The following is a 17,027-nucleotide window of genomic DNA, read 5'->3' on the forward strand; positions in this document are numbered from 1 at the left end:
TATGTACCCTTATTTTTAAGTAGGATCCTAGCATGTTTGACTGCATACTGAACTGGGCTCTACTAGGATCTATTAGGAGCCTACTGTACATTATATAGCAGGTCAGTTATGGGGTGGGTTTTCATACATGGGGCACTTGCTCTGACTGTGCTTCTTTAGGGCATTACATTGTAACACTTATTTTAGCACTTTATAACACCTTTTCATCTGTTTTTTTATCTATGTTACCTTTTTCACACCTGTAACACTCTTTAAAATGTAATTTGCGATGTATCACTAGTGTGCTGCCTTGAGATGCTGGACGGGCACATTGCACTTTAGTGGAGAAGTCACATGAACAGATGCTCAGTGCTACCAAGCCATGGCTCGCCTACACAGGATGTTAAGTGTGCAAGGAGGCTAGATGCATGTGGACAAATCAGTATACAAATGCATATCATTTAATTCACCTTCAGAATGGTAGTGCTTCTAAATGAATACTTATAGTTACCTTGCCAGGATGCTCAGATACCAATCGTGTCATGGCACGAACAGCATGTTCTCTTTGAAGGTGTTCCAAGCCAGGAGAATTGGGATCGGGTACATCACCTAGACCATCCTCACCATGAAAGTAGGATGCATGAATGCTCTGTCCTAAGATTCCTATAGCTGCTCCTCTATAAACAGGAATCTAGCAGATGAAATAAAAAAGTCGTATTAAGGCAATTATTATAGGCTATTTGACCATGTTTAAATAGACATATGATCTACAGTGTCATGCTTTAAAGGTCATGGGCATTTGATCAAATTCTATTGGGTGTTATGAACATGGTCATATTGTCAAATACTGCAAAACCATATGACCTTCAATCAGGTTCAGGAGATTTAAAAAAAATAGGATACATACAGTATATGCACACAAATCACAATAACACTTGTTTGCATAAACAGTATGCACAGATGGGTCCTTATTTTGCAGTGAGAGCGTACATTACACATGCACCCACTATCTATAGGACCCCATGGTCCTATGACAGCTGTCACCAGGGAGAGGAGGGGTTGGGATCGTTGGCTCTACAGCAAGTTAGGTCGACAAGCGTTAGGTCGGCATGGGGAAAGGTCGGCATGGTTCTAGGTCGACATGGGTCTAGGTCGACAGGTAAATAGGTCGACACAAGCAATAGGTCGACAGGGTCTAGGTCAACAGTCAAAAGGTCGACATGGGATTTATCACTGTTTTTTTACCCAAATGTCGACACAGTCGACATGGACACAGTTTACAGTGCATCTCTTTGCTCGCAATGCTTTGGGCACAGTGCCTCGCTACTCTCAGCACACTATTTATTCTCCCACCACGCCCTAGTAGATGGTAGGACATGAAACATTGCCTGTCGGGACATGTCAGCTCAAATAACAGTGAAAAACCCTATGTCGACCTTTTGACTGTCGGCCTAGACCCTGTCGACCTAATGCTTGTGTGGACCTAATGACCTGTTGACCTAGACCCATGTCGACCTAGACCCATGTCAACCTATCCCCATACCTCCCAACAGTCCCAGTTTTAACAGGACAATCCCGATTATCAGGGCCTGTCCCGCTGTCCCACCCGCGGTCGGCAGTGTCCCGTGGTGAGGGGGGGCAGTTGGGAGTCCCCCCTGTCGGCTGCTAAGCAGCGGGGAATAAACGCTGTGCGCAGCCAGGGGGCTGGGGGCATGGCTATTCCCGCAGCCAGGGGGCTGGGGTCATGGCTAGAGGATCACAGAGACTCTGGGTCATGCCCCCATAGCGTCAACATGGGGGCGTGGCCTTGCAGGAGAGCCGCGATTATAGACCACACCCCCGAAATTAGGCCACACCCCCGCAATGTCTGCATCTACGTCCCGCCGCCAGCTCCTTCAAAGTTGGGAGGTATGTATCCCCATGTTGACTTAACAGTGTCGACCCAACGCTTGTCGACCAACTTGCTGTAGACCCAAATGACCGTATCAAAGAGAGGAGGGGGTGGAGGAGAAAAAAGCATCCCTCTATGGTCCAGGCATGTAGCAAAAACCAGAACGGTCTAGACCACACGGGGAAACTGTAATCTCCATGTCTCTGGTGAAAGCTATCACATGCTTCCCCCCCGGACAAGACACCCCAAGCTCCGGAATGCAGAGCTTGATGTCCGGTCCGGCGTTCCGAGGTTTTGTCAGGGTCCGGTTTTTACTTATGCTTCTAGGCATTCCTGGAGATTATGCAAAACAAACTTAGTGCTTAGTCACATTTTAAAGGCTGGTTATTCCTCTTTTCATGTTTGGTAATGATATGTTTGCAAAGCTACCCCATGAACACCACAAGAAAAAAAAAAGTTCTGTTTGCGGACTATACTGTATATTAAAAATGCTAATTTACAAAATAAACCAATACCACCATCTAGTGGTCTAACTAGAATACTGAAATTTAAAATGTACTGTATAGTATGCTATAGTAACTTTTAAGGAAAATTGGTAAATACAGTGGTTCACTGCAGCCCTGCAGTGTTTACAAATAAAAGTTGCTAGAAATTGAAAAACTGCCTCCCAGCTAACTACATTATAACTTTAATTAGTAATTTCTGCATTTTGTATTCGTTATGTTTATCTTGTGTATTGAAACTTATTGCAAGGTGTCAACTACTTTGGCATCAGAGTTTTGCTTCCTTCCCTATTTAATGGGCTTAAGATTTCACCCTTATTATGATGTATGTTAAACATTCTTTTATCAAAAATGTTTACAATTATAATAAATAACAATCTTATGGGGCATATACATGAGCTGATTTTCAAACCATTCCAAAGCGATCTGACTTGGAATTGGATCACTGATCGCTCCGTGTGTATAGCCCCAGACAACGGAAATGAGGGGTCCCGCACATCGCCATCACCTGCAGGGAAAAACAGTGCGTGTATATTTCCCCAAAAACCACCAAAATAAATCGACAGGTTCTGGCTGGCGAGTTTGGCAGAAGAATGCACAGATCTTTGAGATCCGTGCATTCATTTGTCTGGCAAATTGTGCAAATAGAACTTTTTTTTTAATGGCGTGGAGTCCCCCCGTCCAGGCATAATGAGCTCCAGGCTATTTGAGCCAATCCTGGTGTTAGAAATATGGGGGGGGGAATTAAAAAGGGTTCCTATCTCAAAAATCAGCACCGGGCTCTAGAACCAGTCCTTGTTCCAAAAATACAGGGGACAAAAGAAGTAGGGTCCCCTCATATTTTAGCAAAAAGCACCAGTAGGGTTATGCCACAGCCAGGGGACACTTTTATATAATTCCCCCGGCCATCACACTAACCCCCTAACTGGTCAGCCTTGCATGTAGGTATTTGGAGAACTACAAGTAACAGCATGCATGGCATTAAAGGGCTCACTGGAAGTTAAGCAGCCACACCAATACTCCAATAGAAACACAAACACGTGGTGAAAGTACAATTTTATTTACATACACGCACTCACATATATTTACCTATGTTCCTACGTAGATTGGTCCCCTTGTCCATAACGAATCGGATACTCACATACATCAAGTGTAGGTCTGTCCTCTTCTGTCCATGCTCGCATCCAGGGGTTAAAAAAACAAACCACAAAAAACCTGAACCATGCGAACAAAAGGAACACATGTATTCACATGGGCTCCCTTCCCCTGAATGCTGGTTCCCTGAGTCACTTCTGTCACTTGCAGGACCCAACAACCAATCAAGGATCGCCACATCAATAGCGCTCCACTAACCTGTCAGTCAAAGCAGACCAAAGTTTACTATGGGATGATATCCACATAGTAAAGTATCTGTGGGAATTTTACAGTTTAGCTAAACCACAAAGAGGTCATTAGGTCAACTGTGTGGTCTGGCTTAGTTGACTTTGTGGTCAGACCGTACACTTGACTCAATGACCCTTTGACAGTTGGGAGGTATGAATAAGTGCTGCCTAGTCACTCAAGTGCCTTTTCAGTTGCACATAAATCAGATGCAATTACCCTCACATTGTGGGCACACAAATAAAAAAGGAGACAAAGAATTGATGGAGCCAACGCAAGTAGGGATTTAGGGGCATTTTCTAAGTGATCTCACTAGAAAATGCCCCTACATCACTCCGTGTGTGAAGCCATAGCAATAGTGATGCTCGGCCCCGAGAACACTGGTCCTAACAGATTGCTCAGCACACAGCACTGGCACATCGCTGTGTGCTGAGCGATCTTGCTGAGCATTCTGAACAATCTAGCATCGCTCAGAACACTCAGCAAATCGCTACGTTTGTAGGCCCCTTAAGTTTGAGGCCATGAATGTGACCTAGTTTTTAAGGACAGAGACAGGGCTAGCAAGCTGGGCTAGGTAGGAGGGTTTAGGAATGTGAGGGACAGGGAAGGTGTTCAGTTACCTGCCGGGCAAGCAGCTTATGGGAGAGGGGGAGGGGGGGGTAAGAAGGGCCTCAGAATATACAAAAAGGTAAAGAGGGGGAAGTTTTTCTCTTTGTTCCTGTGATCCAGTGAAGACACAACCTTGGACTACGGTTTTGGATATCCAGAAGGAAGGGTTAAGTCCCCATCTCTTTCCTTAAAATGGTTTTGGGTAGCATTTGCAAGGAACACAGAAAATTAACTTCGTATAATTGTGTAGCAAGATTTTGTGCAAAATATCCCCACAAAAAAAATTAAATTAATCAAATAAATCACACACAGTGTGGTATTGCAGGCCAAGAACAAAGAGCAATGTCTTAGGCCCCTTTTCAACCAATTCATTGCTGGGTCACTTTTTAATTAAAAAAAGATGAAACCATCAGATGTCAATGGGGATATGCTCCATCTTCTTAAAAAATGAAGTCATGTGAATCTGCTTGCAGATAAGTGGGGAGCCAGTTTTAGAGCAAATCGAGATAGGTTTGATCTGTAACTATTTATTCCTTGAAGATAAAGGGACCATAAACGCCGTCCTGAGGCACAGCACAGAAGACACTTACCTTTAGCGGAATTTCTTTTGTGTCATTTGTTTCATTTGCACAAAAATTAGAGGGAGTGGTGGCACACTATTATAATCTAACTTTATGCCCACTTGGATTGTGAACTACTGTAAAATGGTTCCAAAGAAAAAATCATGAAAAACTCATGTTGACCTTGTCAAACGTTTTAAATGTCTGCATTTTGACCGCGTCAACACTTTGACCATGCTAGGATAATTGATGTCAGCATTTAGAACATGTCGGTATTTTAACTGTCTGCCAATGGTTGCTGTTATTTTGACAGTTGATATTTTGTTTGTCAGCATATTGACTGCATCACATATGGGATATGGGAATAAGATGATACTCAGAGACACAGGGCCGTATTAACAATGGGATGGTGGAGATGCAGCTCCAGACCTTTATCAAAATAGGCCCACATAATCTACTCTGTTCAGCTGTAGACAAGACAACTTTTCTTCCTGCCATACAGCATGCCATATGAGAAAGCACCTGGCCTCCTTCACCAGGCCACTGGTACTGTAATTGTTTCCTTACTATTGTTTCCTTACTTTTCTTATACCATTTTATATGGGACACTGAAATTGTACCTGCATACTTAAACATTGCATTTAATGGTGCATACAGTACTTCAAGCAAATAGGGCAGAGAGATTTAGGTGGTTGGAGGCAAGTTTCAGCTATGTCCTCCATAGTTCTAATCACACTCAATAGTACATACCCCACCCCCTGTGAAGACCACACACCCTCATGAGCAGTCACACCCTCATAGTGCTGGCGAAAGCACACAATACATTTAATCTCCAGGCCCATCTGACGCTGAAGACACTTGGTGTATGAGAATGAGAGATATGTGGGTAGAAGGTTGAGAAACACCGGTGGGATAAGCTTGACTATAGAATAAGATTGAGAGACACAGAGAGGAATTAGTCGAGAGACACAGGGGAGTGGGGCTGAGAGACACTGGGTGGGATGGGGGGATAAGGCAGACACCTTCAGGGATAATTGGCCATTGACTGGTGATGGAGAGATGGCTTGGCTCACACTGGAGGCACAGGGCACATAAGCCAATGGACGACCAACCTGTGCATAAAGAGGAGAAATGGGGGGCAAAAACATGAGTGTGAAATCATGTAATAGGACTCTGCTGCCAAAGGGGTTTATTCATACAGATCATAGCATGCATGTGCAAGGCCAGACAGCCCCCAATAAAAATCAAATGAAAAAAATAAAACCAGTGATGAATCTAGTCACAATCCCCTGGCATGTTGACTGACAGGAAGCTGGCGTTTGGGAGAGGACACCTACCATTTTCTGGGAGTGTCATTAAAAACGCAGGCATGTCCAGGAGTTTTTAAGGAGGGCGTGTGATATCTTCTCCAACCTCGATCAGCCTGTATCTGTCGCACAGTTGCGAAAGGGTCAGAGGTACTCACACTTGCACAGACTGGGAAAATGATTTGATGGTGAGTGTATTGCGAATGGATATGTAGATCAGGGTTGCCAACCCTCCCGGAATGGCCGGGAGGATCCCGAAAATCGGGTCCCCCTCCCGGTCCCCCGGAAAGGGGGGCAACCCTCCCGGATTCCGGCTGTCCCCTTCCCCCCCCTCATTTACCTTGTGGTGGCCGTAGCCCGTAGCGTTAAATTGCCGCGATCCGCGGCATTTCGTCTGAAGGGGGCGGGGCTAAATATGCAAATCACGCATTTTTGGCCCCGCCCCCTCGTCGGAGACCCGCGTATTGCGGTATTTGCATTACTGGGGGCAGGGACTGATGATGCTCCATCAGGCCCCGCCCCCAGAAGTGATGTAGACAGTCTCCTCTCCGGGGTTCTCCCGGAGAGGAGATTGTAAAAGTCGGCAACCCTGATGTAGATGGTATGTGATCAGCGATCCATTCGTAAGTAGTTTGCAGACTTGCACGAGGCAGGATTTTACTGTGTCTGGGTGGCAGCTATATGATCACAGTACTCTGTAAATCATACTGTAATTGCCTTCTCTCCGGCATTCTATAGGAGACTCCATGAAATAGCAGAAATCTCCCTCTCTCCCTCATTAGTTTAGCAATCTCCCTCATGTCACCTAGCCCACATTACACTGTTACATCATAGTTACCTCCCCTCCTGCATTCTGCAGGAGACTCCCTGACATAGCAGCAATCTCCCTCTCTCCCTCATTAGTCTAGCAATCTCCCTCATTTTACCTGGCCCACATTACAATGTTACATTTTTGGGGGAAAAAGGAATGAGAGATAGATACATTTACATTGAATCATCAGCACCATTTCCCAGCACTTTACAAAGTATTGTAGCTCTTACTAACTGCTTTGGGGCTCATCTACATTAGGATAAAAGTTATTTTGGTACTTGTTTCCTAACACGGCCACAATCACGGCCATCGGGGGTAATTTTTAGCGGCCTGCGACGCGACCGACGCGATGCCCCCGATTTTTCCATTGAAATGCATTGAAAACAGTGAAAATCGGATCGGTCGCATCGTGTGCGGCTAAAAATGCTTAAATGGTCCACACGCGATGGCCGCGATTTCCCCATAGGGAACAATGTTAAATGGGTAACTTTACCCGCGATGACCGCGATTTCCCATAGGAAACAATGTTAAATGGGTCAATTTACCCAAATCAACATAGGGAAGAATGGTAAATGGGCCAGAAACCCCCCAAAAAACCCCTGACCAGTGAAATGTCCCCCCAAAAGTAGTTTACGCCACCCCGCGATCAACGTGAACCCGAAGCGTGGCGAGCGCAGCGAGCCCGCGAGGGGCGGCGGTACGCATCCTCCGACCTTTTCATACCCCCACTATCCACGTCGGCGTGGAGTTGAGAATAGAATAGTGTGGCGAGCGTAGCGAGCCACCGAGCCCGAAGCGTGGCGAGCGCAGCGAGCCCCGCGTGGGGACGCGGATAGATTCACAGGTAAACGCGTCCCTTCGCGGCCTTCACAGGTGTCCGCGTCGCCATGGACACCTGGGAAGCCCGCGAGGGGACGCGTATAACTGTGAAGCTATCCGCGTACCCTCGCGGGGCTCGCTGTGCTCGCCACGCTTCGGGCTCGGTGGCTCGCTGCGCTCGCCACACTATTCTATTCTCAACTCCATGCCGACGTGGATAGTGGGGGTATGAAAAGGTCGGAGGACACGAACCGCCGCCCCTCGCGGGCTCGCTGCGCTCGCTGCGCTCGCCACGCTTCGGGTTCATGTTGATCGCGGGGTGGCGTATAGTACTTTTGGGGGGACATTTTAATGTTCAGGGGTGTTTTTGGGACATTTACCATTGTTCCCTATGATAATTTGGGTAAATTGATCCATTTCACATTGTTTCCTATGGGAAATCGTGGTCATCGCGGGTAAATTGAGGCATTTAACATTGTTCTCTATGGGGAAATCGCGGGCATCGCGTCTGGCCCATCGCACCCGCGATGGCCCCGATTTTACCCCCGATGACCGCGATCATGATCGTTGTGGCCGTGCTAGGAAACAAGTACCGTTATTTTAAAAGATTCCTCACAGATGTAGCAGTACACGCCCACGCTGTCGGTGCCACGTTCACAATCTCTTTTAACAATCTCTCCATATATGGAAGTAGACACGCCCTTTGGGAGGAGCATGACACGCCCCCTCAATGGGGCACTGTGCAAAATTATATTCCAACTATAATCTCCCTGAAACTAGTTTTCAAAAGTAGGCAAGTATGCCCTTATTGCACCTTACCTACATTATGCAGCTGCTATTTAGAAAAAGTAATAAGAGATGTCATTCAAATGGAATCATCAGTGTCATTTCCCTGCATATGTTATCATGCACAATGATCCCTATGGCTGTATGCATTTTAAATAAGGTTTCTTGAGGCTACTTGTATATTTTTTTTTCAACATTCAATCTTTATTTCAAATTTTTCATCTTAATAACAAGGGGGTAAACAACATTAAAAAAAAAGGGGGTAACAATGGGAAAGGGGTGTGGGAATTGAGGGAGCAGGGCGTACAAAGGTATTGATGGTTTAAAGTAATGACAAAGGACAAAAGATAAGCAAAGTACATCGAATATGTTAGACATCAGAGGCCGTTGATGGTAACTCGTTTAAATCAAAAGGAGAAGGCTGAGACTGTGACATAGTATGTGTTGATGGTGCTCCCTTTCCCTCTGTGACATAGACGTGCCATGGGAGCCATCGCATAACAGGTGAAGAGAGTGCTGTGGAGTAAGAGACCCCTTTGGTCTCCATTTCAAAATTGAATTGAGTTTTAGAGACCACTTTGTCAAATGGGGGTATGAAAGGGGATTTCCAGTGTTGGGCAATAGTGGCTCTGGCAGATAGTAGGATATGGCCTAAAACATAGCGGGCAGACTGGGGTACTGAGCTAGCATACCAATGTAATAAAGCCACAGAGGGGTCCGGAGATAGTGTGAGACCGAGGACTTCAGAGATGAGGGTAAACACTTTAAGCCAAAAAGCATGGAAAATGGTACCTTCGTGGCTGCAGAGGCGCCAGCAAAGTTTAGAGGTAGCAGGCCATATTTTATGTAATTTAGCTGGGGTAAAGTACAATCTATGTAGTAATTTAACATGCATTTCAGCATGATTGGTACATTTAGAGAGGTAAAAAGAAGACCTATGGATAGTTTCCCATTGTTTCAGAGTAAAGGTGCGGTGGAGGTCATTCTCCCAATTCAGTTGAGCAGGGAACTTAACTAGCGAATCCGGAGGGGACAGTAAATCATACCAAAAGGAAATGGCCCCACGTGATAAAGCTGTAGTTAATCTCTTTAAAATATGGTCAGGGGGGGGCATGGAAAGACTTTGGAGATCCACCCACCTTTTCTACCCAACGTTTAAGTTGGGAGTAATAAAACCAAGCTGAGGGGCCCAAGGGAAACTTTACTTGTATTTTAAAAGTTTTAATCAGTGTCTGTTCTTCAACAAGTACAGTCGATTTTACTAACTGCTTTGGGGCTCATCTACATTTGGAGGGATGTCATATTATGATGCCTCTCACATGTATCAGAACATGTTCGAGCTTCTAGATGCCATCGTCACAATCTCCCTGAAATGCTTTTTTCAATAGTAGGCAGGTATGCTGCAAATTCCAAGATCCAGATCTACACACCATGCAGAAGCAAAGGGAAGTCATTGCAAGAAGCTGCTGAGTTGCTTCATGGGTTGTGTTTAAAATAGAAATACTGTAGACAGAGACTTTGTAATCTGCAAAAGCCACAAGAGAAATTGTTGAGAAATAGTCTTTGTGGAAATTTGTCAGAACACAACGGAGTTAAATTTGTGCTGTACATCATCTTGGAGAAAGTCACAAACAGTTTCTGCTTGTCAAAAGGGGCAAGATAATAACAATATCATACGTCCCAACTGTTCCATTTTTTTTTTAGATGTCCCACATCCACTTGCGACTTGCAGTGTCCCGCGTTGGGGGGAAGTTGATAATCTTCATCTAACATTTGGCTGTGAAAATATTGGCTATTGACAATTCCATGATCATGATTCCTAAAAATTTAATATTTGTGGAACTATAGAAAATATCAAGGCAATGCTATAATGAAAATGAGTGTGATTTTTGACATAGATTTTATAATTACACACATTCCCATGGCCATTAATAGATTTTAACATGTGGCAAAAGGGGATATCATGAATACTGTATACTGTATACAAAGGCATAAAGGGTCAATACAGAAAACTGTCAGGTAATCTGTTTACTATGAGGACTGTGCACCGGAAATGCCGACACCCCCTAAGGTTAGAGGAGAGGAAGTTTCATACCCTGCTAATTAAGTTATCCTTTACAACATGGGTGGGGAGCCTTTTTTCACAGAAGGGCCATTTGTAATGTGGGAAATGCTTCTAACATTATCACATTTAAAAGTATCTCCCCTCTATGCTGCAGTGCTGCAGGACGCTGGCCGGCTATTGCGTGATCGCGCATCCGCCCGCGTCACTTGAGACTCCCAGTCTCTTCCTTATTTCCGGTACAGAAAATCGGGCGGGTGGGCGGGCCTCACAAACTGGCTACTGGGGCCGTCCCCACCCCTGCTTTACAGTAAGGGCAGGTAGGATATGGAATACTTTGCTGTAAAAGGTTGTGATGGCAGACACTATTGCTATATTTAAAAAGGGTACAAGAGGTTATTACTGCAGTAGAAAGAGATGTAACAAATCCCAGTACTGGGGCATATTGCTGTTTTGAATTGCTACAAACACTCATGCAATAGAATGTTGTGCAACAAATTTGCTACACTATTTTCTGCTGTCTGGAACACCTTATAAGATACATCATTCTAAATTGTTACAAATACTTAACACCCACTGCAAGTACAAGCACAATATAGCAACTCCAGCGGAGCAGGGCCTATAACTGTCACATATTGGCTATTACTCCTCCCCTATTATTGAGTGTATCCCGTTAAAATCGATACAAGTAGTGAGCTACACATACCCACGTCCTTGCCCGATGGGATGGGCCCAATCTCATCCAATTTTGGCAGCAAAACCATTGAGGGCCTGACTAGTACCTGAGATGATAAACCCCAGGGAATATCAGTGGCTGTGGGTATTGACATCGCTTATAATAACCAGAGCCGGCCTTAGGCATAGGCAAACTAGGCAATTGCCTAGGGCACGGGTGTCAAACACAAGGCCCGCGGGCCAAATCCGGCCCGCCAGACCTCATCATGTGGCCCGCGCGAGGAGATAGCACGCAGGGGCAGTGTGTCTAAAACAGGAGTGCTGCGGGCCGCGTCCACGTCCGCGGCCGCCTTACCTGTTCCTCCACTGTCGGCGGCCATGTTCCTGTATGCACATATGTATGCGGCTACAGAAACATGGCCGCCGGCCTCCACGGCTACGTGGAGGAGGGCCCGGCCGCCTGTTCCCTCTGATGCCCGGCAGTGACAGACACTGGGTGGGGACGTCATGACGATGACGCCGCCCGCCCATGCGTCTGTAGAGAAGTAGGAGCAGACAGGGAAGCTGGACCGGGAGTCGGGGACAGTGTGGCCGCAGCAAGCAGTAAAGAAAAGCTGGAAGCCGCAGCAGCTGCAGGACAGACGGAGAAACAGTAAGTGAGGATGAGGATCACACTCACAATAAAAAAAAATATATATATCTGCTGTTTCCTGAGGTGTCCCCGTGTATAATAATAATAATAATGCCATGACACCACAGGCTGCTCCTCCTGTATAATCATTTATGTGTCATGGCATTACTTTTATTATATTATACAGGGGGAGCAGTCTGTGGTGTCATGGCATTATTATTATACAGGGGGAGCAGCCTGTGGTGTCATGGCATTCATTTTATATTATACAGGGGGAGCAGCCTGTGGTGTCAGGGCATTATAATTATACAGGGGGACCTACAGATACAACCGGCCCTTTGAGGGTGACCAAACTGCTGATGCGGCCCCCGATGAATTTCAGTTTGACACCCCTGGCCTAGGGCATTTGGAATGCCTAGGGGCACCAGCAGCTTCTGCTGATTAAAATGATATGCAGCATGCCTATATTCTGTGTGTGAGTGAGGCTGTATCTGCATATGAAATAGTGTATTCATGGAAATCACTGTAACATTGCATTCCGTATGCAAATACTGCCACAGTCGCACACACATATCATTTTTTTAATCACTGGAAGCTCCTTGTGTGTGTTGGTCATAAGAATGCAAATAAGATGATTTTTCAGCAAAAAAGGCACCCAACGTTAGCAGAACTGGCCAGGAGCTGCATGGCCTATTGAGGCAGGATGTATGTGGAAACATCTGTATCCAAGCAGAGGCAGAGGTCACAGTGTTAGCTGCTGTGCTAGTGCTGTCTGCGGGTGGGTTGGTTGTGCAATAGTGTTCGGCATATGTGTAAGGGGCGTTATGTGTGTCATGTATAAATGCATAAATAATGTGTAACATATGTGTAACAGGCATTATGTGTGTCATGTGTATAAGGGCATTAATAATGTGCAACATATGTGTAATCGGCATTATGTGTGTCATGTGTATAAGGGAATTAATAATGTGCAACATATGTGTAATGGGCATTATGTGTGTCATGTGTATAAGGGCATTAATAATGTGCAACATATGTGTAAGGGGCATTATGTGTGTCATTATGTGTATGAAGGGCATTAATAAAGGTTGGCATAATGTGTAAGGGGCATTATGGTTATAAGGACATTAATAATGTGTTTCATGTGTAAGGGGCATTACTGTGTGGTATTATCAGAGGTGCTGAGAGAAAGGGGTAGGGGGTACAAATTACCCAGGCCAAAGTCTGTTGGAAGGGCCCAGTGGGGGCCCCGGGCCCTCTCCCTTAAGTGACAGCAGCAGCTGCAGCTCTTCTCCTCTGCCCAGCACACACTGTGGCCATGGAGGTGCTTAATATACAATATTTTCTCAGGATTTTTTTCTAAGGGTATAATGTGAATAATGTGAGGAGTAATGTACATAAGGTAAAGTGGTACTACTGTGTGACGTAACGTGAATAAGGGACACCATCGCATGATATAATGTGAATAAAGTTGCACTACTGTGGGGCATAATTTGAATTGGGGGTACTATTGTGTGGCCATGCCCCTTCCCAGCAAGAACACACCCCTGTTTGGGCTGCGCACCGAATGTGTGCACTGTTTCTATTTAAAATATTGCGGGTAGGAACACCAAAATGATGACTGCTATGATGAGGGTTGATGCTGCTGGGAAAGGGGAGCAGGGTCAGAGGCGGAACTAGTGGCGGTGCTAGGGGGCACCAGCCAAAATCTTGCCTAGGGCATCATTTAGGCTAGGGCCGGCTCTGATAATAACCACGTAAAAAGTATATTTTTGAAGGGTCTACCTACACTCCTGCTATAATATACACTCCTGCTATAATATCATTTACCTTACCAGGGAACAGTTTATAACCTAGTGAAGGATGGTACTAACCTATATACTAGGATTCCAATATACCTACAACATTTTGCCTACGTTTTTTAAACAACAAATTTCACCAGTCTGTTAATACCTATATAAAATACAGTCCGGTGAAAATTGTGGATCATAGGACAAGAATATTCGCGAAATTATGCACCACACAAAATAAGGCTGTTACAAAACTCTGTAATCTAATGGAAATATATATGCATACTGTATATCTGTGGCTGTAACCGAGACAATATCTTAAAATGATTTCTGAAAATTTAAAAAAGAAGAAAAAAGTTTCCAGGGTTATAAACCATTGTATACATTGCATAATTATGGACCATAAAAAAGAAAAAAAACAACCATTCTGGGTTTGAGGAATTCTAAATTAAAACATAGACTTTGATTTCATTTGGGTTTGTTTTAGAATTCTTAGTCAATATGTAGGCATTATATATTTGTGCACCGCAGTATTTCAAAATTAGGTTGAACATGATGGACTAATCTTTTTTCCACCTCATCAACTACTGTATGTAACGATCTGTGTATATGTAACAATTGTGTTGTTGGTACACTTAGGACAGAATAATAGGGAAGAAACAGCAATAGGAAGAGACTGAGTCATACCCTAATGAACTGTAAGGCTGCCAAGTCTTGCTGCGATGCCTGGACAGATTTATACTGTATGATTTGTTTTCATCTGGGTAGCAGCTGTATCATGTGCACATTTCGGAATCTCATAAAAGAATGCAGCTGTAGAGTTGTAATTGTATAAAGGATTTCAGACTTTATACTCCCAAATGTTATTCAAGAGAGATTGTAGCTGCATATTTATCATACAAGTCTGTCCTTAAAGTATAAAGACACTAAGGATTCCTCATGTTTTAAGTGCAGAATAAAGTGTTGCTAAATTATAATAAGATAATAGAAAGCCAGAGACATCTCCTGCTTCCCGGGCATCCTGGCTACCAACCCAGGCAGCCTTGATACCTGTAGATTTTTATGGGGACAGTATTTAACAAGATCGGAAATGTTTTGCTTTTTGGTTCTTGCTTTCATGTGCTACAAGATGGCTTTTTTATGTTACTTTCAATGGCGCAACTGTGCCTGAGAGGGATTGTTTAATCCGTTTCTGGTGGGCTGGAGGAAATTCCAATGTGCATTTTTTTTCTTACTAACAACTGGAGATCTGTGACAGTGCCCCTGTACGGTGTGGTGCAAGATGGCGTACCTTAATCTGGAGCTGATGACGGCGGCGGCTTCTGGATTCTTCGCGGCTTCTGCTGGGGAACCTGTGGCAGGGAACGGCACAACCCAAGGGACCCACAAAAGACAACTCTACCACGATTAGCAGCGACAGTAATTTATTTACTAACACACGGATTGACCGCTGCAATATCTCAATGACAAATGACAAGAAGAAATACTCAATGAACAAACACCTACAGTAAAGCATACAATCAAACAATAATCATTCTATCTAGCAATCAATTTAAATGGCTCAGAAACCTCAATATAATCTATTGGCAAATGAATCAACATACACAGTCACGTGTCAACATAATGGTCCCACGTCGACATATATCCTCACTTTGAATTAGGACCTAACTTAGTGTGCACACTGACTACGAGCATGGCAGAGCAAATTAACAATCCCTTCAATAGGGTACAGGCGGGTTCCCGTTACCTAGGGCAACCCCCTGCTAGACATACAACGAAGGCTGTAGATATAGGCTTGGCAGTGGTGGCAAATCTGGCATGCAGCCAGAGGGGTGTTGCAGGTGTCTCTGGGCTGGTAATGTCGCAGGGTGATCAGCACCCCAATAACAGTTGTCCCCTATGCAGTGGAGAGCCACTTCAATAGCTGGGTAAAGTGGGCCAATGTGGGGTGCAGGCCAGCCTGGGGGTAGGGGTGCTCCTGTACCTTAACTCTCAGCTGCAGATGCCAGCTCCTGCTGGTCATGACTCTTCAGGGTCTCACTCCTCTCTGGGTCTCTCACTCCTCTCTGGGTCTCTCACTCCTCTCTGGGTCTCACTCTGCCTGGCACCTATCAGCAGCACCTGATCTCCTCTTCAGTGCAGGACAAGGGAACAGCTTCTCCATTCACTGTACACACGCTGCTGGGCTTTCTCCTTTCTCTGCCTGAGTATCACCCTGCTTCCAGCACGTCTTCTCACTCTCTGCACACTTCCTCCCTCTCACCTTGCTGCTGGGATCACCTCTGACCTCTCAGCTTCCTGTCACAAGTGCAGGGGAGCTGGGACACTAGCTGTCTGTTAACCCCTCACAGCCCTGCTGTTTCTATAAAAATGCAGTTCTTTCTCTAAGCATTAGCTGCAATTGACCTTCTTTGAGGGCACAGGGACACCTCTGGGGTGGACTGCCACACACCTCCCTGCTGGAAATTTGCCTGTCCGCAGGCAACTTACCCGGACCAACAAGTTCTTGACAAAGTCCTGTCAATGTCCATGACAACATTCAAACGCTAAATGAAAACAGGTGCGAACAATTATACATTCAATAACAACTATAAGCATCACTACCTTCCTGCCACCTGATATCTAATGTGGGCTCCCCAGGTCAACCATCCCCCCGCCACAGGACCTCCATCCCTCTGCGGTCCAGCTTCTCCAAGGCTGTCAATGGATGGCGCCCACTCTCACGATGTACGCATCTTTAGGCATGTCTCACCTCTCGATCTTGCCTCTTCGACCTCTGTATCGCCTGCTGGATTCTGAGGGCGAATTCCTCTCCTGAGATGGTCGTATATTCACCACTTGTTACCGGCTTCCCACCGATGAAACAGATCTTGGCTTTGTCTTCTCTCTCTGGTGCTTCTACTTTGGCCTTGGATTCATGCAGTGGCACCACTGGTTCTGCTTCTGGTGGCTCTACTGTCTGCGTCACAGCCATCTGAACCACGGTCTCGGGGCTTCTCTGCTGGTCTACCATTCTTGGCCCTAGGTTCGCCACCCGATAATCGGCATCATCCATTCTAGGCACGTACTCTCTGGTTGGCTCTGCAAGAGGCCTAGTCGCTGCTTGCTGCTTCTGGTGGACTACCTCACTCCACATGACCGGTTTCTCACTTGCCCTCGTGATCTCAGGTTCTGGTGGGCGGGGCATCTGTCCTGGTCGAGGAGGGTTGCTGTTCACTCTTTCT

At 45.4% G+C, this 17,027-nt stretch overlaps 1 protein-coding gene across 3 annotated transcripts in view; it reads right to left on the reverse strand.

Moving 5' to 3' along the window:
- LOC146079549 (pyrimidine-specific ribonucleoside hydrolase RihA-like) overlaps positions 1-17,027 on the reverse strand; it is an 83,867-nt gene that overhangs the window by 28,906 nt on the left and 37,934 nt on the right. For all 3 annotated transcript variants that reach the window (XM_083186283.1, XM_083186284.1, XM_083186282.1), the window contains one exon: positions 491-670. In XM_083186283.1, the coding sequence (XP_083042409.1) occupies positions 491-670 (180 nt within the window). The remainder of the gene's footprint in view (positions 1-490; positions 671-17,027) is intronic.

This window comes from Crinia signifera, chromosome 5, assembly GCF_055691185.1.
Source record: "Crinia signifera chromosome 5, ASM5569118v1, whole genome shotgun sequence".
Lineage (NCBI taxonomy): Eukaryota > Metazoa > Chordata > Amphibia > Anura > Myobatrachidae > Crinia > Crinia signifera.